The 25,598-nt window shown below is 34.8% G+C and overlaps 1 protein-coding gene across 4 annotated transcripts in view; it reads right to left on the bottom strand.

The window, feature by feature from the left end:
• LOC124367693 (tRNA-dihydrouridine(16/17) synthase [NAD(P)(+)]-like) overlaps nucleotides 1–25,598 on the bottom strand; it is a 190,572-nt gene that overhangs the window by 12,802 nt on the left and 152,172 nt on the right. For 2 of the 4 annotated variants that reach the window (XM_046824727.1, XM_046824726.1), the window contains exons 2-4: nucleotides 15,049–15,259; nucleotides 13,612–13,771; nucleotides 7,860–8,055 (exon numbers count right to left, since the gene is read on the bottom strand). In XM_046824727.1, the coding sequence (XP_046680683.1) occupies nucleotides 7,860–8,055; nucleotides 13,612–13,771; nucleotides 15,049–15,258 (566 nt within the window). In that variant the 5' untranslated portion in view covers nucleotide 15,259. Of the gene's footprint in view, nucleotides 1–7,859; nucleotides 8,056–13,611; nucleotides 13,772–15,048; nucleotides 15,260–19,423; nucleotides 19,567–25,598 lie in introns of those variants that run through there. The other 2 variants (XM_046824725.1, XR_006922925.1) reach the window with 2 other exon arrangements.

Below are 25,598 nucleotides of genomic sequence, written 5' to 3'. Positions count from 1 at the left end.
AGTTTCAGGACTGAGATGATTAGAGTAATTTTCATAGCTCATCAGCCTTTTGATAAATTTTATTTTACTAGTGTTGTAAAGATAAGGAATGGCTGATGAAATATCATTATCATTTATTGATTATTAAAGGTGTAAAGTTAAAAAAGAATAGGAGATAAGGGAGCTCATCACATACTTTCTGGAAGAAAGAATAATCACTATAACTTGATATTGTTAAGCCAGGTTGATGTGGAGAAATAAGATGGCAGCTAACAATCTTATTATAAACACAACTCATGATTTTGTGTATGAGAAAAAACACAAAAATTAAAAATAATAGAGGTCAATGGCCTTTGTAAGAAATTTGTACAACTTTGCCCTTCCGACTAAAAAGTATTTAATCTACAAACCATCAAAAATACCATTTAACATCATGTAAATATGCCAAAACAGTAAATATATGACTTATTACAAATTTTGAGCTAATTCCAAAATTACATAGATGTAACTAGCATTTACTCTCTAAATCATGTTTGAGACAGTTTTGATAAAACAAACTCTATAAGGTCACTGCTTCAAGGTTCACCCATAATAAACAAAAAGAATAATACCTATGAAAGCTATACAACACAATATTAACAACAATAAAACACTATAAAATACATTACTCCACAAAAACTTGATAATATGACTGGCATATATCTGCGAGATTTCACCTGATCACAATATTTTTTGTTGACCTAGGAGGATCTATGTGATCACAATAAATCAGTAATGTAATAGATGCTCTGTGACAATATATTTATGAAAAGCCAAGTAGAGGAAGTTAAATGTCTAACTATAACTTATAATACATGTCTCTTTTGATGATTAATATTTGTTTCATGCCACTTCAAGGGTTAACAATACTATTTATCCTAAGAAACAAATAATAAGTTTTTAATTGGAGAAAATAAAATTTTTAGCATCGGAATGTAAAAATCTTTAATTTATACAAGCTGTAGGAATTAGCTAAGGGAAACAGTAATTAATTACTTAATAAAGTAAATGAATCTGCAGAGTGGAACGGAATAAACTTGTGAACACATTAAAACTAAACAGAGCGAGAGAAGTGGGAATGCTGTGTTTAACAGTGTAGCGTCATTAGGAAAACACTTGGCTGGCCTGAGTGCCGCCCCCCTCCTCCCCTGTTCCTGAGCTTGATAGAGACGTTACAACTCTACCCTGGAAATCGCTGTTTACACTCCGATCACAGGTTACTTGTACGAAAGTGAAATACTTTCTTTGAGTTAAAAATAAATTTTTTTTATTATTCTTACAAATATTTAAAATGTTTCCTACTATGTAAATTATTGTCAATTATTTATTTGCTATGCATAAGTTTAAAGGTAACAACATTAGTCTAACTTCAATGATTAAGACCAGGTACCTTATTTATAGTTGGCTGAGTTTTGTGTAGAAATCATTGTAAAAGTGAAAACGTTTGTTTACAATGATAAATGTAATGGTGCTCGATATTTACATTTAACCCCAAAATTACCGGCTTAGTGTGACGAGGAGAAATATGGTGCAAAATGGTGTCTTATTCTAATGACTATCACAGATTTAAGGAACAGGTCAACAACAATAAAAAGGTTCTTACCAATCTTGGAGTTGAAACCGCAATAAGCGAAAATGTACACAGGCTTCCAGTAAATAAAAAAAATTTGATATAAGTTTTAAACATTTTAGTTATGGTGTACTATATATTACATAGGTAAATTTCAACATGTTTATTTTTCTTAACATACAAAATTAAGTATTGATTAGTAAAATTGCAAAATTAAGACATAAAAAATTTCTTTTTGGTAAGAGTATAATATTAACGACTTGGGTTTTATAGTGATCTGAATTAAAATTGCCAAAATTATTATTTTTACTAACGATGAGTCAGACAATAACTGACAGGTCCGTGCCCGCACGGAATATCACTGCTTCCCCACCGAGAGGAGAACGCTTCCCTCACCACACGGCTGAGCGAACCTATATAACGACGGCCGACTGAAAAGTCGGGAGAGTAACCGCAAACGGTAACAGCTTGACTAGGTATCTGGCAAGTTGCAAATTTTTTTTGGTTTCCCCTGAAAATCCCAAATTTCTGGTAATTAAATTCCAAGAGAATCATGATTATAAAATAATTTGTAAGTACAACAATATTTTTCTGAAACTATAAAATTTCCACTTTTAGTCTACAGTGTTTTAATACAATTATGGAAATATATAGTGGCACACCTTCAGAGGAGACATTTATATAACCTGTCATCCTTACCAAATTAATATTCCTCTCAGCATAAAATATGCCACCTGAGATTGCTTCCAACTACTGATAACATCCAAAAATTCCTCAAATCAAAGCATTTTGACCCAAGCTTTATTTGGGAGTTGCAAAACATCACATTTGTATTAAAAAAGTTGATTTTGTGTTTGCTGGGCAAAATGTGTTTGAGTGGAAAAACAAACAAACAATGGCCTAAAAGACTGAGATGTTGTTTTGATAAGTCATCTAAAGGTGGTTCGTTATAGTTTTATAGTAGGATAGTAAAAGATCACTATTTCAACTCATATTCTTTCATTCCCATTTTAAACCCAAGTTTCACAGACACTAAATACCCTGTATTACTTTTTTTATTTTAAACTTTTAAAAAATGAACACACAATTTCTCACACAGCTCCCCATATTTTAACTCACTACAATGACAATCTTAGTAATGAATTAATTTAATTTAAGTATGAGAAATTAAAATAAACAGTACAAAAATAAAGAGATAAAATTCAATTATATTTTACATAGCTATATTCAGTTCTAGAGTTCTGGAAAGTGTACCTTGGAATGATTTTTTTGGGTTCCTAAAGCTCAATTGAATTTTTAACCAAAATCAAAATTAAATCTTTTTTATAAATAAGTGTTACGTAAATGTGATTTATTACATTAAAATATTAGGTGTTTTCAAAAAGTAAAGGAAAGTTTTAAGTTTCACAGGCTTAGAGAATACGATTGACAAGACTTTTTATTTAATTTTTTGGTACTCATTCTCGTGAAGTATAACATTTCCAGCTGTACATTTAGATTAAATGTTTATACTAACTCCGTGATTTTCTTTTGTTACAAAAAAAATGTATAGAAGAATTTATGTCAAATTTTGTGTGTAAAACAAAATAAAGTGTGGGAAATGTTAACAAAAGCTTATGATGAGTGGTATAAGTAAAACAAGGGTTTACGAGTGTTACAGTTGTTTTAAAGATGGCCGTGAAGATGTTGAAGATGATTAACGCTCTGGATACCTCAGCACATCAACCACTGATAAAAACGTTGAGAAAAATGTGGAAGAAACTGTTATGAATTAGAATTATGAATTAGCAAACTTGTATTATGATCAGAGAAGTCGCTGATGATGTTGGAATATCAATTAAATCATACCATTAAATTTTTGAATGTTTTGGGCATGAAATGTGTGACGAAACATGGGGATATGACATCTAAACTAAGGTCCAATCATCCCAGTGGAAGTATTCTGGATCATGCAGACTGAAAAAGGCTCAACAAGTGCAGTTGAACGTGAAGATTCTTCTGTGTGTTCATTCCATACTCAATGTGTTCTTCGATTTTAATGGCATAGTGCATCATGAATTCTTGCCACAAGGTCAAACGGTCAATAAGGAGTCCTACCTGCAAGTTCAATGCCGTTTGCACAAAGCAATCCGAAATAAAAATTCTTGGATTTTTGGCAAAACGATTCATGGATGGGTGTATTGGTCATGCACCATGACCAATACACCTTCACACACTTCATTGCTTGTTCGTGAATTTTTGGAATTTTTTTTACCTGGATATTATTTTAATTTTCTTATTACTGTGTTTTTACTGTCAAGCTTACCCTATGCTTCCAAGACTACGAGGGCTATTCAGAAAGTAAGGTATGTTTCCACCTGACACCACCAGGCATGTACCAATCACGTATATATATATATATATATATATATATATATATATATATATATTGGTGGGCTCGTGCTCTACACCTCAGTCAGTCTCCAGCCGACACGGGCGTAACTCCGCGCTGCCTGTTTTTTATATTCATATTTGAAATGTGTGCTGCAATCGAAAATCTCGCCAGTTGTTAAGTGCGTGGTCTGTGATTCGTTTTTTGTTTGGCAAAAAACTTTTAATTAATAGAAATTCATTGGTTACAAGTGTGTGAAGTGTACAGCAACAACGTAATGACTGAAAGTTCTGTCAGGAAGTGGTGCATTCAGTTTAAAAATGGTAGAGCAAACGTTCATGATAAAGAGAAGAGTGGACGTCCGGTCATTGTGACTGACAATCTGGTCGCAAAAGTTGACCATAAGATCCATGAAAACCGCAGTTTTACAATAACTGAGCTTTCTCTGTGTTTCCCATAAGTTTCATGGACTTTATTGATTGAAATTTTTTCACAGAAGCTAGGCTACCACAAATTTTGTGCAAGATGGCTGCCAAAAATGCTCACAGATCACCAAAAAGAACAATGAATGGGAGCAGCTTTAACGTTTTTGGAGGCCTACCACAGTTATGGTGATGCACTACTGGATCGAATCGTAAAAGGAGGCGAAATCTGGGTGAAGTATGTGAATTGTGGAACAAAACTACAGTCTATTTAGTGAGGGCACACTAGGTCCCCTCAAAAACCGAGAAAATATCTGCAAACTTTGTTGGCAAGGAAGATGATGACAACAGTGATCTGGGACAGGCAAGGTGTTCTCCTTATTGATTTTCTTTAGTGTGATGCAACAATAAACTCTGAGCGGTACTGCAAAACATTTTAGTGCAGAGGAAAACCCCAAATCTTGCTTTTGAATGACAATGCCCAACTTCACACGGCAAACCGTATGCAAGAACTCTTCCACTCGTTCAACTGGGAAGTTTTTCCTCATCCCTCCTACAGTCCTGATCTTGCTCCAAGTGATTTTCACTTGTTCCCAAAAATGAAGACATGGCTAGCAAAACATTGTTTTGACAACGATGAGGAGCCCCAGGTACACGTCACTGAGTGGCTGAAATCACAGGCTGTAGAATTCTATGACAGGAATTTCAAAGCTTGTCTACCGCTATGATAAGTGACTGAATTTTTATGGTGATTATGAAGAAAAGTAGTACTTTAGCCCCTCTTTCACATGAAATAATAAAATATTTTTCTTGTACTTTGATTTTTTTAAATTCAAAAACGTTTCATACTTTCTGAAAGCCATTAATGCAAATGAATTGAAAATAGTGGTTAAATTAATTAAACATTTGCTTGTGATGTCATAAAACAATATTTACAGTTTATTACATTTAACAGGCTCTTTTAATTAATACCTGTTTTTGATGTAATGCAACTTTACAGACCAAGTTGGAGTTTTATGCAACTTTAAAGACCAGTGGCACGTAGCCCGGAGGGATTTTCAAAATAAGAATAGCCCTATATGTTTACCAGGGACCTATACCTAATAGTATAGATATCAGCAACAATCATATTAATGTATAAAAACACATGTGATTGGAGGGATACACAATAAATGCCTTAAAAACACCATCATGAAGTGATGAAAGGGGTTTAATAGAAGTGGTTCATCGCAAATTGGCATCAATAATGTGCATGCGGATATCAGCAAACAATTAAAGCAGTAAATTTGACTCTTCTGGCTGAAAGACAAACTGTTTTTGACATACACTAAAAAAGTTAATAATCACCATACACTACATTTATTCTCGTATATTAACTGTGAGGAGCTATCTGAACCTCTGTCATACTTAATTAACAGATCTTTTCAACAAGGAATTTTTCCCCAACAGCTGAAAAAATCCAAAGTTTATCTAAAACATAAGGGTGGAAATAAACTGGAAGTCAATAATTACAGACCAATATCAGTAATTTCAACAATTTCCAAACTGTTCGAGAAGATAGCCCTCAAAATATTATTGGATCACTGCAACGAAAATGAGTTGATGACACCTAACATGGCTTTAGGAAACATAAGTCCACAACAACGGCCTTAATAAGTCTGCTTGAGGAGACTGTTGACCACATAGAAGCTGGAAGAATAGCAGCAGGTATTATGCTAGATTATAGCAAGGCCTTTGATTGCCTCAGCCATGACCTTGTCCTTACCAAGTTACAATCCCTTGGTATTGTGGCAAAAGCAGCAGAATGGGTTCAGAACTATCTGGCTGATAGACATCAGCTTGTGGAGCTTCTGTGTCAAGAAAAGAGTACTACCAAAAAAGTTCTTTCAACACCTCTACCAATAACAAGAGGGGTACCCCAAGGTTCTGTTCTGGGCCCTGCTATCTTCATCCTTACCACAAATGACCTACCAGCATATCTAAGAGACAGCTGTACCCCAATAATGTACGCTGATGATACCACCCTTGTGCTGGGCAAAGAAAGTATTGAATCACTTCAGATAAGCGCATTTATTGCTACAAACCTAGCCACTCAATACTGCCACGAAAATTACCTAGTTATAAACACACAAAAAACAAAGCAAATCATGTTTGGTAGAAGAGGAAGGGAGGAACCAGCATTACCTGAGGTGGAAGTGGAAGAGACCGCATGCTTCCTGGGCATTACCATCGACAGTTCCTTTACCTGGACAGCCCACATTGACAGTGTATGCAGGAAGTTGAACACTGGCATATTTTTAATTCGAAGAATGATGCAAATTGGCACTCCAGAAATAGCAAAAATCATTTACCATGCTTTCTGTGAAACTCACATAATGTATGGCATAGCCGCATGGGGTGGTACTACCAAGACCAATATGTACAGGATACTAATATTACAAAAGAGAGCATTAAGAACTATACTAGGCCTACATCCTATGGAGAGCTGCCAAGAACATTTTAAAAGTCTTAAAATCTTGACTGCGTATGCAATGTACATTTGTGAGGTGTACAATCACTATGCATCAATCAAACAACCAGCTCAAGGATCAGCCCTTCACAACTATAATACAAGACATGCAACCCGTTTCAACCTCCTAGCTCATCGAACTTCTCTATATGCAAGAAAACCAATATATGCCGGTATGAAAATCCTCAACCACCTACCACAAGACTTCAGACAGGAAACTGGTGCAACACTAAAAAACAGACTGAAGAACCTCTTGTTGGACAATCCAATCTATTCCATGGATGAATTTGATCAAACGACCTGGACTTGATGTTATGTATTGTATTACAATTTTATGTATTTACTCATATATTGTATACAGTATTGTTTTGACACCATTGCATTTCTTAAAGAAATTGTAATAAAGAATATTCTGACTTCTGACTAACTTGCCGTTTGTACATGACAAACACAATAATCAAATCAAATTTTCATGTTTAGTAAACTTACAGCTAATTTAGATGCTTTGGGTAAAAGAATTGAATTATAACTAGAAGAATTACTAAGGTTGGAAGTTCAGTGAATTAGGGAAATGTATAAATAGTATAGTATAGTATACAAGTTATACCTCATTAATGTTAATTTGAAATTTTGTTTGATTTCCCCAAAATGCTTTTCTATAATTAGAGTGCTTTTATTTGCATGTAAAAAAAATACATACAACATAACACAATATCATCATGGCTACAAATAAAGGATTTTATAGTCAGAAAAAATGTTAACCACCAAAAGACTGATGCTTGTAAAAGAAGAACGGGGTAATGTTCAAATTGTGAAATCACAGCAAAAATTAATAAATACGTAACAAATGTTCAATCCCTCAAAACATTAGTATGCTTTAAATATAGAGAAGTATTTTCCATTTTGCATTTACTAACGTAAATAAAATCCAGTACATCTGTCAACTGGGCAGAGAGATGTGACAAATACCTGACAGCCTTAATGTGGGCCCAGCTGGCCAGTCCAGTGAGAGGCCCCTTCTGTTCCCTGGTACGGCCATGGACCGTGAGCATCTTGCAACCCGCTGTCTCCAGCATCTGGGCGTACAGGACCGATTTCTCCACACTGTCAAACACCCTCACCTTGCACGTAATTGGCACGCTGACTCCCTGCGACAACGTTTGCACTGTAACACCATCAAATTACATAACTTCTACCATACTAGAAAATTCTGTTCCATGGTACCACCATGGACCGTGAGCATTTTGCAACCCGCTATCTCCAGCATTTGGACGTACAGGACCTATTTCTCCACACTGTCAAACACCCTCACCTTGCACGTAATTGGCACGCTGACTCCCTGCGACAACGTTTGCACTGTAACACCATCAAATTACATAACTTCTACCATACTAGAAAATTCTGTTCCATGGTACCACCATGGACCGTGAGCATTTTGCAACCCGCTATCTCCAGCTTTTGGACGTACAGGACCTATTTCTCCACACTTTCAAACACCCTCACCTTGCATGTAATTGGCACGCTGACTCCCTGCGACATTTGTACTGTAACACCATCAAATTACATAACTTCTACCATACTAGAAAATTCTGTTCCATGGTACCACCATGGACCGTAAGCATTTTGCAACCCGCTATCTCCAGCATTTGGACGTACAGAACCTATTTCTCCACACTTTCAAACACCCTCACCTTGCATGTAATTGGCATGCTGACCTACTGTGACAATGTTTGCACTGTAACACCAACAAATTACATAATTTCTACCATACTAGAAAATTATGTTCCATGAGCATCTTGCAACCCGTGTCATCTGCAGCATCTGGGCGTACTTCACCGATTTCTCCCCACTGTCAAACATGTAATAGAATCTTCTGTTCCAAAGATTGCGCCCTTAACTGTATGAAGAAGATTCTATGTGTCAGATATAAAATAAAAACCACTTTTAATTTTAAAATCAAATAACCACTGTACTGAACTACTTCCCTAATAAAAGTTTTTGACAGTTAACCTATTTTACTGGTCTTCAAATTAGATACCATATGATAGCTGGTATAAGCAGGTTCCCTTCATGAGAAACATGTCTGAAATATATCAGTAAAAATTCGTTTTTATTTTGAGATTATCTAGAACAATAGTCAGTGTCTGTTAGGGGTTACAACAGCGAATAAAACAGCTAAATTAATTTATTCATAGTTTTGGTAATATTTTTACGTCTCAGCACCATCATAAACAATGAAAAATACTGATATATTGAATCTCAAAAGTAGACAGTCTTAATTAGATTTAGATAACTAGACAAGACTGCGTTCTATAATTACAAATTGATTAATTTAAAAAGATATGTTTCTATACCTCTATTTACCAATATATATTCAAATACAAAGGGGAAAGAAAAGGATGAAATTGTTGGCCTACAAATTATTTATTCAGTTCTGTAGTGTATAGCAGTTCAGTTAAACCTGCATCAAATGTGTATACTCTTTAATTTCAGCATTGGTAAATGTTCATACTACTTTTCTAAGGACTGTCTGTATGCACTATCCTTTTGTTTAGCTGTCTTTTAGAACCTCCTTTCCTATTATAACTGGTGAAAAGTGTTTTAATGAATCACCAAGCCAGTGCACTTTTGTTTGCATTCCTTACCGTTTTCTCTCAGGCATATTATTTTTATCTTACAAATTATATTCCTTGTACTGTTATAATGTTAAAAAAATTAATGTCTACTGTAATTATTTAATTTTGTTACTGATTGATCAATATTTTGAATACATATATATACGAATAATTTTTAAATCTCTTTTAAGATGATTTGATTTATAAAATATTTCACACAATGTTTACAAAATTTCATTAAGGCTTTTTGCGATTATTTATTTCTGTACTTTATGAGCAACAGGCTATCTTAAACCATGATTTTCAGGAATTTTTAAAACCGGTCTCTAAGACTGTGAGTGACAAACACATTTCAAACTGAGTGTGACTAATGTAGGGATGAACTTGTAAAATCAAATAATAAATCTGTTTCTGATTTCTAGCTTTGTGTATTTTAAGTGGATTTTATTGGGTAGCCATCACAATAACGAGTATAAAACTTCAAAACTATGGAGAGAATGTTTTCAAACCAAAATAAAATACACGTGTAAAAAATTTTGTGCCTGGGTGAATGTTTACAGGGTGAGCATTAGTAAAGCCTATCACTCGCGGTGCTGAAAAATTTCATTTCTGTCAGTCTGTATGTCTGTCTGCACGATACCTCAATCAAAACTGACCTAAGCAATATTGAATCAGATGATGGTGCATGTCAATGTGTGAAATTTGACTGAGTGTTAGTGAAAAGTTTTACATCCGTCTTATAGGTGCATGATGATGAGAAAATTACTGAAACGAATATTTTAAAATAAACTACAATCATATGATATTGTAAAATAGTAATACATGTAGCCTAACTATTTCAACTAACTAGCAACATGTGCCGAGAAAGATCTGGCTGGCAAAATTTCTCTTTTATATGCCGGAGGGATGTAGAAATTTCTGTTGTGTTTGTGTGTGTTTATCCGCATGACACCACAAGAATAAGGTAAGCTATGGATTTCATATTGATAGATTTCTGATATTTGGTGTGGATTGGTTGGTATGACTTTCATTACATTCTACAGGTGCTTTGATCAACAGTACAATTTGTTAGGGACTTATAATGACATTATGTCATGTCATAGGACAGAAAATGGAATAGTTCACAACACAGTTCGGATGAAGGTATTGTTACTAAATGGATTTTAGTTGTGTGCAGTTTGAAATTGAATTGGCTTCATTGCTATACTCTACCCACTCATGTACTCAATTTTCCAGAGACAATGCGATTTGCCCTTTCAGAACTCCTCACCATTATAAATACTTTATTAATAAAGACATTTTTATTGTCTATACTTATCATCACAGTGGGATGATTTTATTTTATTTCTTTTTTAAACAAGGAAAATAATATTGAACTTTTACTATATTAACAATGCTACTTTTAATATGCATTATTAGATCTTAGATGTTTTACTCTTGAATTCCATATTCTTTTACAAACAGACATTCTTGTTTGGTTCTACTATCTTTTCTATCATTTGTCATCTCTTTGATATCTAAACAAGGTAAGAGTAGTCATACTACTTGTCAAATAACAGGCTTCACTTTGGTTGCATACAAAATTTAAAATTGCAGAAGAAATATTTCTCGCGATATCTTGCTTACAGTTTCTCCAAAATGTGTTACTTTATCACATGATCAAATGTCATAACATTGTCTCAGTTTGAGTACAAATGCATTCTTCTGCAATTTTCTCGTTGCCATCATGGTTAGCCACAAGACCAGTATACCAAAGTTCACTAACACTCGCCACATTCCATGGAGTGACATCCAACATCATCAAACCTGATGTTGCCTATACAGAAATGAAGTTTTGTGCAAAAGTTCAAGCCTTTTCGTTCTTTAGATATTGTGCATACAGATGTAACAGAAATTAAATTTTTTAATCCCTTAAGAAATAGGATTTGCTCATCCAATAATTCATTGTAATCATGAGCCTGTTTTGAAATACTTTTTTGCCCTCCTCTTCACTTTTCTCTCACTGGCAGAATAAAACATTTTGTTTAACCTAATCCATTGATTAATTCCTTGAAATTTTGTTTCGCATTCCCAATCATCATTCACTTTTAATACAAAATATTTAAAAACAGAAGAACTCAATCAACCCCCTCTACAAAATAAGAGTTGATGAGCCTAAGCTCAACAAACTTTTTTTAAAGATCCAGTTCTAAATTTCCACCTCTTTTTACAGGATGATGAATAATTATAATTAGCAGTCCAATTATATCTGATTGTGAGAAAAATACTAATAAATACTTATGATATGAAATGTGCACAAAATATTTCAGTGTGAGAAAATAACTTATACAGCTAGAGAGGGGGAGGACACGACAACCTACGACTGAGGTTAAAAGTTACAGATAGATCATTGCAAAAGTTTTTATGATGTTTGGAGGGGAGAAAATTCAATAACTCATTCCAAGTTTATGCAAGAGGGGCTTCAGAGAGGGCTGGTCCCCGTGTGCGCATTGTGGAAATTAAATTTGGGTTTGTGCTCCCGCTACTTCAGTTAATATTCTCGTGTTCCCAGAGGATAGATTTCATTTTACCGCACATAATCATAAAGAAAGTAATATTTCATTGAAACTATACATAAGTTTTGTTACACTATTGTAATTCATTTTCTCAATGCTTACTACTAAGCAAGATAAATATTCAAACTTATACTACAATAATATGTAACCAGCAAAAAATATATGAAAAATGGAATAAGAAAATTTACAAATTAACTCATATCAAATATCAAATTAAATATTTACTCTCTTAAAAAATAACAAATACGAGTTATGGGTTTTAAGAATAATTAATTTAGAACTGACAGTAAAAAAAATATTAAGAACATGAGTGTTTTAACATATTGTTGGAACTTTGAATGGTTTTAGTTGCATCTTAAAAAAGAAATGGAAATTTGGTGAGAGCGCATTGATCCCCCATATTCTACCTGACCATTTATTCACAGTTTACGTCACACTAACAAGAAAAATGGTAATTGATATTATGTCACCTCTAAAACTAAGAGCCAGTTCAAATTATTATGTGAATATAATGAAGTGGAAAGAACAGATAACTAACTCAATACTGGTACACATAGGGAGTTTTCTCTTAATTACTTCATTTTTATGGAGTTACATATGCAGTGAGTGTGTTATATATGGTATACATAACAAAGCAGGAGTAAGCCATACACAAGTCACATAACAAACTTCGCTTTGATTACTTACAAAATTTCAAGTCTATAGATCATTTCATTCTCGAGATACCCTACAGATAGACACACACACAGGCTGAAAAACATACAGAAAAGAAATTTTCACCCTGGTAGAAAAGAAAATTGTGCCAGCCCACTAAGTGATAGGTTTCAAAGACGCACAGCCAAATTCCATGGTTTGATTTACACCACCACCATAGAACTCATTTTTGTCTATGTAGAAATAAATTCCACGCCAAATTGAAAATCTACAGATGAAATCTTTCTCAATATATCTTTCCACATGATACATTCACATTTTTGTTTATCCAGCTCTGTTTCACAGCAGTGTTTAAATAATTAAAACCTACACACTTACTTTTTAATTCTAAGCTATACATCACGTCATAAAAAGATAATGCTATATTGGGGTAGTTAAGGCTTCATATATTGATATGTCATGTTAGAATCTCATATGTATATCAAATATCTTTGTTTACAAAATATATTATTCTCTTGTTGCCATATGGTTATCCATAAAACTAATGTAAAATTATTCACTAATCCTCAGCCAAACCCCATGGGCATTTCATCAAACTCAGTGTTGCCTTTAGAATCGAAGCTTCATGAAACCTATAAGCCCATTTCCATAGGACAGTTCGTTTTCGAGACATCGTGAGGACATACAGAATGAAATTTTTCCAGCTCCTCAAGTGACAGGCTTCGCTAACGCTCAGCCAATAAATATAAGTGCCATGTTTAGTTTTGCTACTACAGTTGACTGAACGTTCAATAGTGTAATGAATTAATAAGTCATAGACCAGAGAAACTTTTATGATTTATCAACAGCTCCCTGAATTTAGAAGCCATTAAATATCTATTGAGAGGTGTGACATACCAATCTTGGAGAGCAGCTCCCAGTCGTCTTGCAGGAAGGCGCCGTAGCGTCCTCGCTTGGCGATGGCCTGAGGACAGCCCAGGTTGATGTCGATGGCATCGCAGTGGGCCTCAGCGAGCTTTGCCGCCTCCAGCATCACAGCCGGATCGTTGCCACAGAACTGCACAGCAGTAAAGCAGTTTGATGTATGTCAGAAATAATTAATAGATTTTTCAAAAGAGAACACCTGTGATAAAATTTACTATACTGTCAATAGCATTACCCTCATTTGTTTGTACCTACCAATCAGTTACTATGATATGCAGCTAAGGTGGAATTTTCCTTACAAAACCATTATTATTTATATTCAGAAAGTCAAGTGTTTTACTCTTTGGTTGTTATTTACGTCGATCCTCAATTCATTTTGAACAATCGAACATTCTTGTTGAATTAATTTTTTTTAATGTTCTTACAGTTATAACAATATTGCTGATGTATGTATAATGAATCCAGTATCAATTTCCTGCTAGTGACCTATCATTTGTAACCAGTTCTAATTTATTTCGATTGCTTTGGTTATGTTCTCTTCGAGTCACCTCCTGAACTGCCTCATTGTATGAGTACACAGTTTAACCTTAACTTGTTTTTTTAGATAAATCACATGTTTGAGCTAAACTACCTTTGTCTTTCATGGTCCACAAGCCCACTGTTTAATTTAAAAGTGATGCGGTTTTACTCTCTTACATAGGTGGCTGAAATTCATTTAAATGATTTAGGTAAAATGTAATAAATTTTATAAGATACATATAATTAAGTACCTAATAGAAATATTCAAATTTTGCAATTCAAATGTGGTTTTCAGTTGTAATTTTGTGAACCTCATCCCAACATTCCATTAAAAAAATTTCAACCAACTTCCAGTCAAGTCTTTTGAGTTAGCTACATAAAGGTGAGTGCAAATAAAATTCTTGATATATCTAAAGTGGATATAAATTTATTTTAACTGTTTAAATTGATTTCCAGCATTACAAGACTACAATAAAGAGACTTTGATACCAAAATTAAATAGTTATTATTATATAGTTAAACTTTTGAACATTCTTGTCTTCTCCAAAAGTTTCCATAATCAACACCCATACATGTTGTGCATTAGCATTGGCCCTAGTCAGTGAAAGCCAATAGAGAGGAGTTATCAGCATGACACTCCTCAAAAAAATATTGGAAAAAAACTTTTTGTAAGATACAGCAGTTACACTGTTGCCAACCAGATAATTTATGCTTGATACAAGTCATAACAATCGGTAGTTCACTGGAGTTGTTCCCTGTACATTATAAACCACAAGTATTCCCATTCCATTCAAACAAACCTGGCATTAAAACTACAGTAATAAAGTGAGTCTTTAGAAAGGATGATATGCTTTTACTGTTTCACCAGCAAACTTGGCTACAATAGATTACCTGGATGATAAGAGGCCTGTCCTCAGGACATGAGGCCAAGCTGACCTCGCGGTAGCGAGGGTGCTTCACAAACACAGAGCTGTGTAACATAGGGGTGTAACAGAGCTGGGCTCCGTGGCGGCGACACAACATGCGCCAGGCAAGCTCGCTGGCGTCCACCATCGGTGCAACAACATACCTGGGACTGCCCAGTCGCTCCCACACCGACATTCTGCAACAAGACACCACATCACACTCACTTGGTGATCATCAGTCTGACACAGACATGCAGGCACATTCTTCACAAACACAGAGCAGTGTAACATGGGGACGAAGCAGAGCTGGGCTTCTGAAACACGTCACCACACTCACTTGGTGAACATCAATCTGATACAGACATATAGGAGCAAACCCAAGGGCTTTGAATGCTGAAGCTCCTCCCTAATGAGGGAAAAATCCATGACAATTTATAAACTGTAAAAATAAGATATTACAATTCATAAATCTGCCACAAAATGTATGGAGATCCCCAATATTTATGATGCCATAAATCTTACAATGATAATGGTTATGAACACTTATGTAACTTATTGAAAGGAGACCATCACACCAGGTGACATGTAACAGGCTTTTTTTTTTGTGGTTGTATACAAAATTTAAAGTCAATAATAACTTATTAATTAAATCTCTAATCATGAGCCAAACTTTAATACACACACACAAATACTTTTGAACTTTTCACAATTGTTGTTGAGTATATATGGAAGAATAGCAAATCATTCCATACGATTTTAAATATCACACCAATGTGCAGCGATGACCTACTAGTAAAAAAAGAATATTTCTCTGTTCTTGTATATTTTGTGATTATGGTTCACACAAATCAGTCGCTACGTTTATTTAATACAAAATGTTTACAAAGCGATCCAAATATTATGGCACATTATTCTGCTTAGACTTGCAGCATAGACTTACAGAATGCTGCGGCAAGTTGACTTTTGGATGGTGTTTACAAATTAGGTATTGATGTACATACATACTTGTATATGGCATAATGTCTTGATTTAGTTGCTAAGTTGAGTATCAAGACATAAGAATACAAATTTAACAAAAGGTTACAAATGACAAGGAAATTGTGTGACAAGTTGAAATTTTTAAGATGATTTTTTGAAATCATCTATTGAGGGAGGATCCTGGATCTCCCCCCCCCTACCACAACTGTAGGCACTGCCTCTGTGTTAACTCCAGGGCGCATTAATGCAACTCTCAAACTTCAAATATGGAAGATGTTTGGGAATCTTGTTTGGAGGTGCACATATAACTGTTAAGAATGGAATGCCACAGGATATGACATATTTTTGTATAAAATTTTGGAGATTCACTAAATATATATATTTATATTTAAAAAGGTATTCTCATTCATGTCGGAAACTAACATTTTCGTTCTTTATACTAAAATTGTACTTGTATTGTATGTAATGTTTCCTCCCAAATTACTATGTATAAAGTGTTTCTTGGTTAGCTTAAAGTGCTGATATTATTACCTATATGACTTATATAGTGTAAACCTAAACTGTAAAGTAAGAAATAGCCATTCCAAAAATAAAAGATAACTTCTAATTTTGAGTTTAAACTTCTAGAACAACTTGTAATAGCAATGCATTTATACTTTTGGTTACAGAATATTAAAAAAATACTCTAACAATCTATGGCTGAGGGAGTAGGTTATTAGCTCTACCCAAATAACCTAAACTACATACAACATTACAGGTGCATTATTAAGAAAACAGGCACATGTGGTAAATTTAAAAATTCTTGCTACAAAATTAATTTCATTCAGATTATTACATCATATCAACAAAATAGGCATCATTATAGACAAAAGTATTACATTTGTTTTAGTACAATTTTCATTTTTATTATTTTTCACATTTTACAAGTGCAGTGTAGCCTAAAATACTATATTCATCACATATGTTTTAAGCCACTGATGTATTGAGAGAGTTTATGATGCTCATCAAGAAACAAAATTGAAATTATAAAATTGCAAATCACTATAGGGGATTTTAAAATTTTATTTTATAAATTGTTAAAAGTGATTAGAAGAAATAAAAGAGAGGAGGTGGCGTTCATTTGGGGATCCTATTGCTAAGTGAGGTTCAACATTTCCAAAGAGTGTTATAATTTATATTTTCCGTTAACACTGCTTCCCCCTATTCAGTCTTGCACACAAGATATATCAATGATAGGACATGGTGTGCTGAGGTCCAGGGGATTATTTAAGTTAGTTCAGGGGTCCGACGCTAGGACTGCACCACATAACGTTACGTTCAAATATATTTTGCTAACTGATCTCTCGCTCTACAGATAGCAGTCTGAGTGTTCACTTTTGCCATGTCTCATTTATAGCACGGGATGTATTATCTTTTGTGTAACTAATACAATCAAAGGTTTAATTTATCGTCCGGAATATAATGTTTACTTACTGTACTACTCAAACTAAATAACATCGGCAATAATGAAACCTATCCTACGACAGTTGTTGCACTTGACAGAGAAAAATGGAGCGAAAGATTCATTGACTGTACCCGGAAAAGAAACAAGTGGCAGCAGGGAGCTGCATTGTAGGACAATTAGAGAGCTTCGGGCAGACAGACAGACAGACGGTCATTAATCTAAAGTGGAAACACTTAACTTTGCCCCTCGACCCGTTCTCTGTGACGGCCGGACAAACTTCAGGCTCGCGACTGTCCTGAAAGCAAATGAAAGCTCCTTTTAAAGCGATTATCAAACAGCTCGGCTGTTTAATTAATAGCTGAAGTGCCTAGCAGCTAAATCCCTTTCAGGAATATCGAAGGAGAGGTGGATTTGAAGATTGATTTATAATTTGTAAGACAAATTTGTACACAGAAGCGGCCTTAGCTTGTACGGGGTCCAGTGTAAACGTTTGCTACGGGACCTTACACTCAGCTTTGCACTCATCTTGCATTTCCTTCCCATCCATTACAATTAGGACTATACACCACATACACGCAGTATAAAACGTTGACATAATAAGAAAACGTGTTATAATATTCAAATAGTAATCATCTAGTAAATAAATTTAGGAAATAAAATTATGATATTAATTAATGAAAACAATCTTATCGTTGGAGAACTGAAAGGATAACAGGATTTCTGACATTTTTCACCGTTAAATGTTACAAAATGTATAACACGTTTTGAGGATTGAGTCAAACTGATTTCAATTCTCGAAAAGTTGTGTTAAACATTTTGTAACATACACGGTGTTCAACTTAAAAGACGCTCTAAATCTGTGTAAATAACAATTTTTTTTATTAACAAACACATTGTACTCAAGTACAGCAAATTTAAAAAATGTCGTTTGTCCATTTCTATCCATCATTTAGTTTACAAATGCAGGAGCTCCTACACATTAAAGCTTACACGTTTTGAAAAGTAATAACTTCTTAAGTGGTTTCTAAGAAATTTAAAGTTTTTGTTGTTGAAAGAAGTAGACAATTGTTTCTCTATATGGGTTTGTAATCTAAATAGAACGTCACAATATTATATAAATACCACTATAATGGCACTATGAATTCCTGGTAGGTTTGGTTACCATCAATTAGAAACTTTGTAATAGTTTTAATACGTATTGCGGCGGTGTAATCTTATTTTTTGTCATAACTAAGTACGGCCACAATTTTGAAACTTTATGAGATTTCAAATACGTATAGAAACAAAAACTGCAAATTACATGAGATTTGTTCAAAACTATTCCCCTTTGAAACGCCTGTCAATGTGAAACCTAAAAAATCCTGCAAGTTTATAACATTTATTTCTAAATGCTCAAATGTACAAAAAAAGTATCTTTGGTCTGTGTTTTGCAATAGCCGAGATAACATTTGACGAATAAGAACGGCCGCCATATTGACACTTTTGAATGAATGAGACTGGCTAACGGACTTACCCAAAGCCTAACAGTAAGTAATATATCCGAACCAAGATTGGGTTGAGCACATTAGAAATTATGCCAGTTGAGTCTTAAATAACTTAAATTCTTAAACTCAGGACTAGAGTTCCATATAAGTTGCTTAATTTTATTCATACTATCCAAGGTCTCAGCATGTTGCTTGGGGTTTACATAAATAAATGTAAAAGAACGACTAAGCGCAGACAAATTTGAGTTTACCATTGCTAAAGTTGGCAGCACTGAACCCTGCTCCATTATAAACGGCTGCACAAACAATTAACCCACTGGTGTCTAATCAAAAGTACAATATCTGGTTAAGACTTCCTCCTACAGAAAAACCCTCCCCGTTCTCTAACGTTATTCCATGCAGTCTACATATCCGTACCAGTTGAATAACCGGTTACAGAGTAACCGTGCACTTACGAAAGCGGAGGACCGTGAAACCTAGTAGCGTTGTGTCGGTTAATCGGACCATGGCTGCACTCGGTTATCCGTGACAACACAACGACACCGAGAGCGACAAGCACTGTGTCAACAACCCACGATCGCATAACTATTACACAACGTAACACCGTCGACTGATAAGGCGGCTGACTGATAAGACGCCAGTTTAGTCTGGCAGCGCGAGTAGATTAGATCAACTTTGAAATAATACTCGTAGATGCAGAGACATCAGAAAGAACGTTTATAAATTGTAATGCACTTTCTCTTTTTTAGAAGGCGTTGTAACGTATGCATATTTTTTCAAATGTAAGTTCTTTAAAAGACAGATCTTATCTAACAGAATAAACCGATACAAAAGGTGTCCAAGGATCGCACCAGCGGAAGACGGCGAAATACTGTAACTTATTTCCGAATTAGTGATTTTACCGGACCGTGACTTTGATGACCTTTGCCCTTTTAACCCCAAAATAAATATAGTTCCTACTTAGACCAAGATGGACAACTGTACTAAGTTTCAAGACTCTAAGACCTATCAATCCAGAGTTATCATAAAGAAAAACAGACAACGACACGAAAACTTATAGGATCCTTAATAAGGGGGAGTCTGGATAGTAAAAGATCGACGGTACTGGTAAAAGGTGCTACATACAGTCACCGACACGACTTAAACCCGTGCTATCTCTAACTCAAACCCAAAGCCCTCGCCTTAGACCATGTGGCAACTGGCTCTCCATCCAATTTATTTTGCTAGTGAACATGTACGTACATAGTAAATAAAAACACGTACTATACAAATCATTGTATAATCACCATATTTTTACACGAAGATAAACTAGGCAAAACCAAATACTGTATATTACACGATAGGACCCACCTTCAGAGTCCATATCATTTCCATATGAGGATATTCCAAGTGAGCTGAGAGTCTATACAATCTCAAGTGCACTTCACTAGACGCTCTCTGCTGCAATACAAGTTTCTCTACACACGACTCTGGACCTGCATAAAAGGGTCCGCGTTGCTTTGCACTTTCTTCTCTCATACTCGAGGATGACGTCAGATAGTTCAATTCAAAACGTTTATACAAAGTACTCCAAGAACATCCATCCGCCCATTGTATTTAGCGAGGAGATAATAATTGTTTCCTTAAAACGACATGTATTGCTATCTCACTTATATAATTATTCAACTTGGAACTCCGCCATTTGAACTTCCTAACCTTGGTGAATCAAACATAAATAACGCACCTGCAAAATAAGCAAATGCACGATATCTGGCGAATGCAAACTAAAAACTTTACAGGCAGTAACGTTGTCATCGTGTTTTTAGCTTAGTGTATTAAAACAAGATTAAAGAGGACTGTATTTTGATCGACAGCTGAAGCACTGGCATAGCTTGGTTACTATGTCTATCTACTGTATATATGAAAGAATTTATGAAAATCTAAAGGCAGTTATTGCTAGCTAATTATTTATTCAATTATATTATGATTAGTCTTAATTTCAAATCAAGACAGAATTACGTTTAATGCACTTGATGAACTAAATAAAAAGTATATTTACACAGTTAGATAAATTTAAAAATAGTAATGCAATAATTTTTAAAATCACATAATATATAAATATACATGAAGAATGATTTGCTATAGACACAGTTCTCAACTTAATCCTCAACACAGACAATTCTACAAGTTTTTGTATGGCATATTTTATAGATGGGCCAGGTGGTACTGGAAAAACATTTGTGTATATATTATGTTTAATCCAGAATTGTATCAATTTGGCCATGCAAGTTATATCTGTAGCATGGAATAGAATTACTTCTATGTCACTTCTACATGGCCGTACAGTTCGCAGCCGATTCAAATTACTATTATATTTACATGAACATTCTGTATTCATGAAGAATCTTGGAGCATTGGAAAACAGTTTAATTTACTATCACTGGTAAATGAATAAAAAATCTTCCAATATTAATTTTATTATTGCGAAGTCCTTTCGGAATCAATGATTCTATCATCAAGCACTTCACAAATGAACAAATATTTACATTTTTCTAAATAATAGATATCATGATAACATATGGTAAAAGATTTGGAAATATGATTAGCCAGTATAAAATATTTAAATAGAATTACATTTTAATTTTCTTATAAATTGAGATGAGAGAAGAATTGAATTTTGAATAGGTCCATCTTCATTATTGATAAGTTTTTCTTGATTTGTGTTAATTTAAAATGTTTCCCAAGCATTTAAGTGTATTGTGTTAGTTACTTCTTTCAATACTCGTAAATTTGTATTAGAGATGGTGTGTCCAGATTCAATACAGTGATTCCCAATAGCAGATTTTTCATTTCTTCCATATTTTATTTGTGCAAAGTGTTCTTTCATCGTGTGTTGATGTTTCCTTTTTGTTTGGACAATGTACAGTTAATCACAGTCGTTGCATTTAATTTCATAAATTCCTGATTTGTTTTCGAATGTGTTTCTGTCCTTGGATTTATTAATATTTTGTGATAATTTGTTGTTTTTTTTTTTTTTTTTGTAATTGACATGTTTGTTTGTACGCTTTTTTAAAAGTTTTCTGTGATCGATTTGAAATATTACTGTATGTTGTACAAATGAATTCTTGTTTGTTATTCTGAAGGGGCAGTTGTTATCTTGCTTTTCTTTTGATTGATTTGTGAAGTATGTTATCAATAAGTTGTGCGGTATAACCGTTAAAAAATTGCAATATCTTTCATGTAATTTTATTCTTTGTTGTAGTTTTCGGCTAGAGTACACACTTAACAAAACCGATATACAAGTACAAACACATTTTATTCCCAAGTCATAAGTCCCCGTGCTAGTCGACAAATTAATTAATAATTAACTTTATAATTAATTGAGCCTTATACGTGGCTGAACTTTGTCTCACGTTCTCCACATATCACAACAACCCACGATACATTACAACAGTGATATTGTGATATGTGAATACACATTATTAGTTCAGTGTTACGTAAAGCCTATCACACCCAGGGCTGTTTAAATATGTAATTTGCCTGTGTTTGTCCGTACGATATCTTGAAAATGAAACTATCCTATGGAAATGACAAGTTCTAATTTCAGTGGGCTCTTGTGGTGTACTGTAGTACTCTTCTTTCCTACCCCATCGGAACTTAAACACGACTATAAAACCTAACTCAGCGAACAAGGCAACATATCTTGATAAATATAATCTGCACACTTTACATTTTGCATGAAACTTAATTTCTACGTAGACAAGAAATGAGTTCTGTGATGGTTCATGACCAACCATGGAATTTGGCTAAATGCAATTGGAGTCTATAGTGTGTAGGATGACACTATTTTTTGTCCGCCCGGGAGCAGTAAATTTTTTTTTATGTTTCTGTCTGTCAATCTGACCGCAGGACATCTCTAGAATTAAATGAGCTACATGCTTAAATGGAATGCAACCTTATCGAAGCCTGTTACGTGATGTGGCCTGTTACGCGTGTGGTAGGAACCTTGTAAAATAGAGATATCGATGTCGCAAAAGGGATCATTTTGGTTTTTCAATGGCTGTAGTTTCACAGGTGTTATACGTACGAAGAAAATATTAAGATACCTTAAATGACAATATCTTAATAAACACTCGTGTGGGACACTTGACTCCTCAGATCCCCGTCGTGTAAGTATAATGGAAATAAAAAGATGCTATAAAAGTAAGAAAGACTGTTTCATAGCCGCTTTAAAATTTAAGTTATTACAGAAAGTTCTGTGTTCCAGGTGATAAAAATACTTTAATCTTGGTAACTTTGTGACGTACCACTGAACATTATAGATGGGTTTTCTACGGCGATTAATGAAACAATCATGGATTTAGTGTAATTTGTTCTGCGTAAATATACAGAAAAGCGCTCTTCAATTAAACATTTTCTAGAATGGTCCCATAACACAAAGCGTTGCATGACGAATGCCAGCACGGATGTAGTGTAATTTACTTCTGAGTAAAGTTACAGAAAAGCGCTCTTCAATGAAACATTCTCCAGAATGGTCCATAACACAAAGCGTTGCATGACGAATGCCAGCACGGATGTAGTGTAATTTACTTCTGAGTAAAGTTACAGAAAAGCGCTCTTCAATGAAACATTCTCCAGAATGGTCCATAACACAAAGCGTTGCATGACGAATGCCAGCACGGATGTAGTGTAATTTACTTCTGAGTAAAGTTACAGAAAAGCGCTCTTCAATGAAACATTCTCCAGAATGGTCCATAACACACAAGCGTTGCATGACGAATGCCAGCACGGATGTAGTGTAATTTACTTCTGAGTAAAGTTACAAAAAAGCGCTCTTCAATGAAACATTCTCCAGAATGGCCCATAACACAAAGCGTTGCAATGACGAACGCCAGCACGGATTTGCTTGTGTGTAAATTTACAAAAAAAGCGCCCAACAATGAAACATTCTCCAGAATGGTCCATAACACAAAGCGTCGAATGACGAATGCCAGCACGGATTTGCTTCGGTGTAAATTTACAGAAAATCGCCCAACAATGAAACATTCTCCAGAATGGTCCATAACACAAAGCGTCGCATGACGAATGCCAGCACGAATGTAGCTTCAGTGGGAGTAAAAATGACTGTTGTATATGATGTCACATCACAATAGTAGACGGACCGTAACGGTCGAGGTCACGTGACACAATGTCCTCTCACTGATTGACTCCATTAGAGAATTGGTCACTTTGTAAACTCACTGACTGCCGGCCAGCCCATCCGACTGTCACTGTCACTTAGCCGTCCGCTCTCCGCACAGGAGCGGAACCTAGTCGCCGCTGGTCTCAAAACTGTTACCAACATCTAAGGATCAGTTCTCTCTTACGGAAATGTACCCCCTGGAAGCTCCACCGTCCACCCCACTTCCCCCAATGGTTTGTAAAACCATAGTAACATTATATCCACTTCCTTATTAACCGGCCAATATAAATTACAAAGCCCAATAGGAATACAGATATTTTACAAAATCATTACAGAGGATATCCCTTACCTAACAACACGAACAACCGTCACTACTGGCCGGTACGCCACGCCGTTGGAAGCCTAAAATTTCAAAAAATGATCTCTCGAGAACCATGCGTTGCTGTAAACTTTGCAAAACCACAATGTTTAACCTTCAAACTCGATTTGCCATCTTAAAGCATATAGTAGCGATATCGTTTATGCTTAAAGCAATGCCAAAACTTCTAACCATACACTAAGTAAAATAGAGACATGAAATAGGAACGCTCTCGAAAATGAGCCTGATGAGCTAAAGAGTAGAACGCTAAATCGTCTATTCAACTAAACAAATCGGCGATGTTACATAACTAATTCGGTAAACCAAATTGTCTTTAGTACTATAATTATCTGTAGTACCAAGAAGCTGTAATAACCAGACTACCTTTGTTATCTTTAGTAATTTATTTAAAGAGTCGCTTATTTACGCTACTAGATGTAGCATGCTTAAATTGATCTAACTTAATAATAGTTGAATTTCTTAAAAATAACAGTAAAAATATTGATGAAATTCGGAAACTCTTCATTGACAAATTCCTTGAAAATAGTGGGGCTTGAACGAACATGATGTTGACGAAATGTATACTTGAAATCTATTGATTAAAAGAGAAACAGTGGAGGAGAGTATACATGGCCCGGTGAGGGGGGCGCCGGAACAATCAGTGCCTAGTAGGCTTCACATTGATTACCAAGTAAATACGGCCCTGGGTCCCCCATAGATGTGCAAGACCGTCGACTGAAAGGGTTTAAGCAATTCTAGCATCTCAATCATTCAGACCAATAAATGTATTTTTTTATACGTTAAAATGTTAAAAAGTACTTGGAGGTCAAGTAAAAATAAACATTCGGTCATTCACTAGGCACTGGGGTGAAATGTTCGTTCATAAACAAATGCTACCAATCACGATTGATCAAATACGCAACAACAAAGTTTAAATTAAATTGATGTATGAAACTTACACTGTATGTGTGAAACCTTAAACAAAAATTTAGAAGTTAAGACTCCTACTTTAAAGAGACCCAGTGTGGAATTGCAAAGTAAGCATACACAGTTTACGCGCCATTATCACCCCTAGCTCGTGAACAATTTATGGCCCTTGAGTCTGCTCTAG

This window comes from Homalodisca vitripennis, chromosome 8 (assembly GCF_021130785.1).
Source record: "Homalodisca vitripennis isolate AUS2020 chromosome 8, UT_GWSS_2.1, whole genome shotgun sequence".
Classification (NCBI taxonomy): Eukaryota; Metazoa; Arthropoda; class Insecta; order Hemiptera; family Cicadellidae; genus Homalodisca; species Homalodisca vitripennis.
This window is presented reverse-complemented; position numbering and strand designations above follow the sequence as displayed.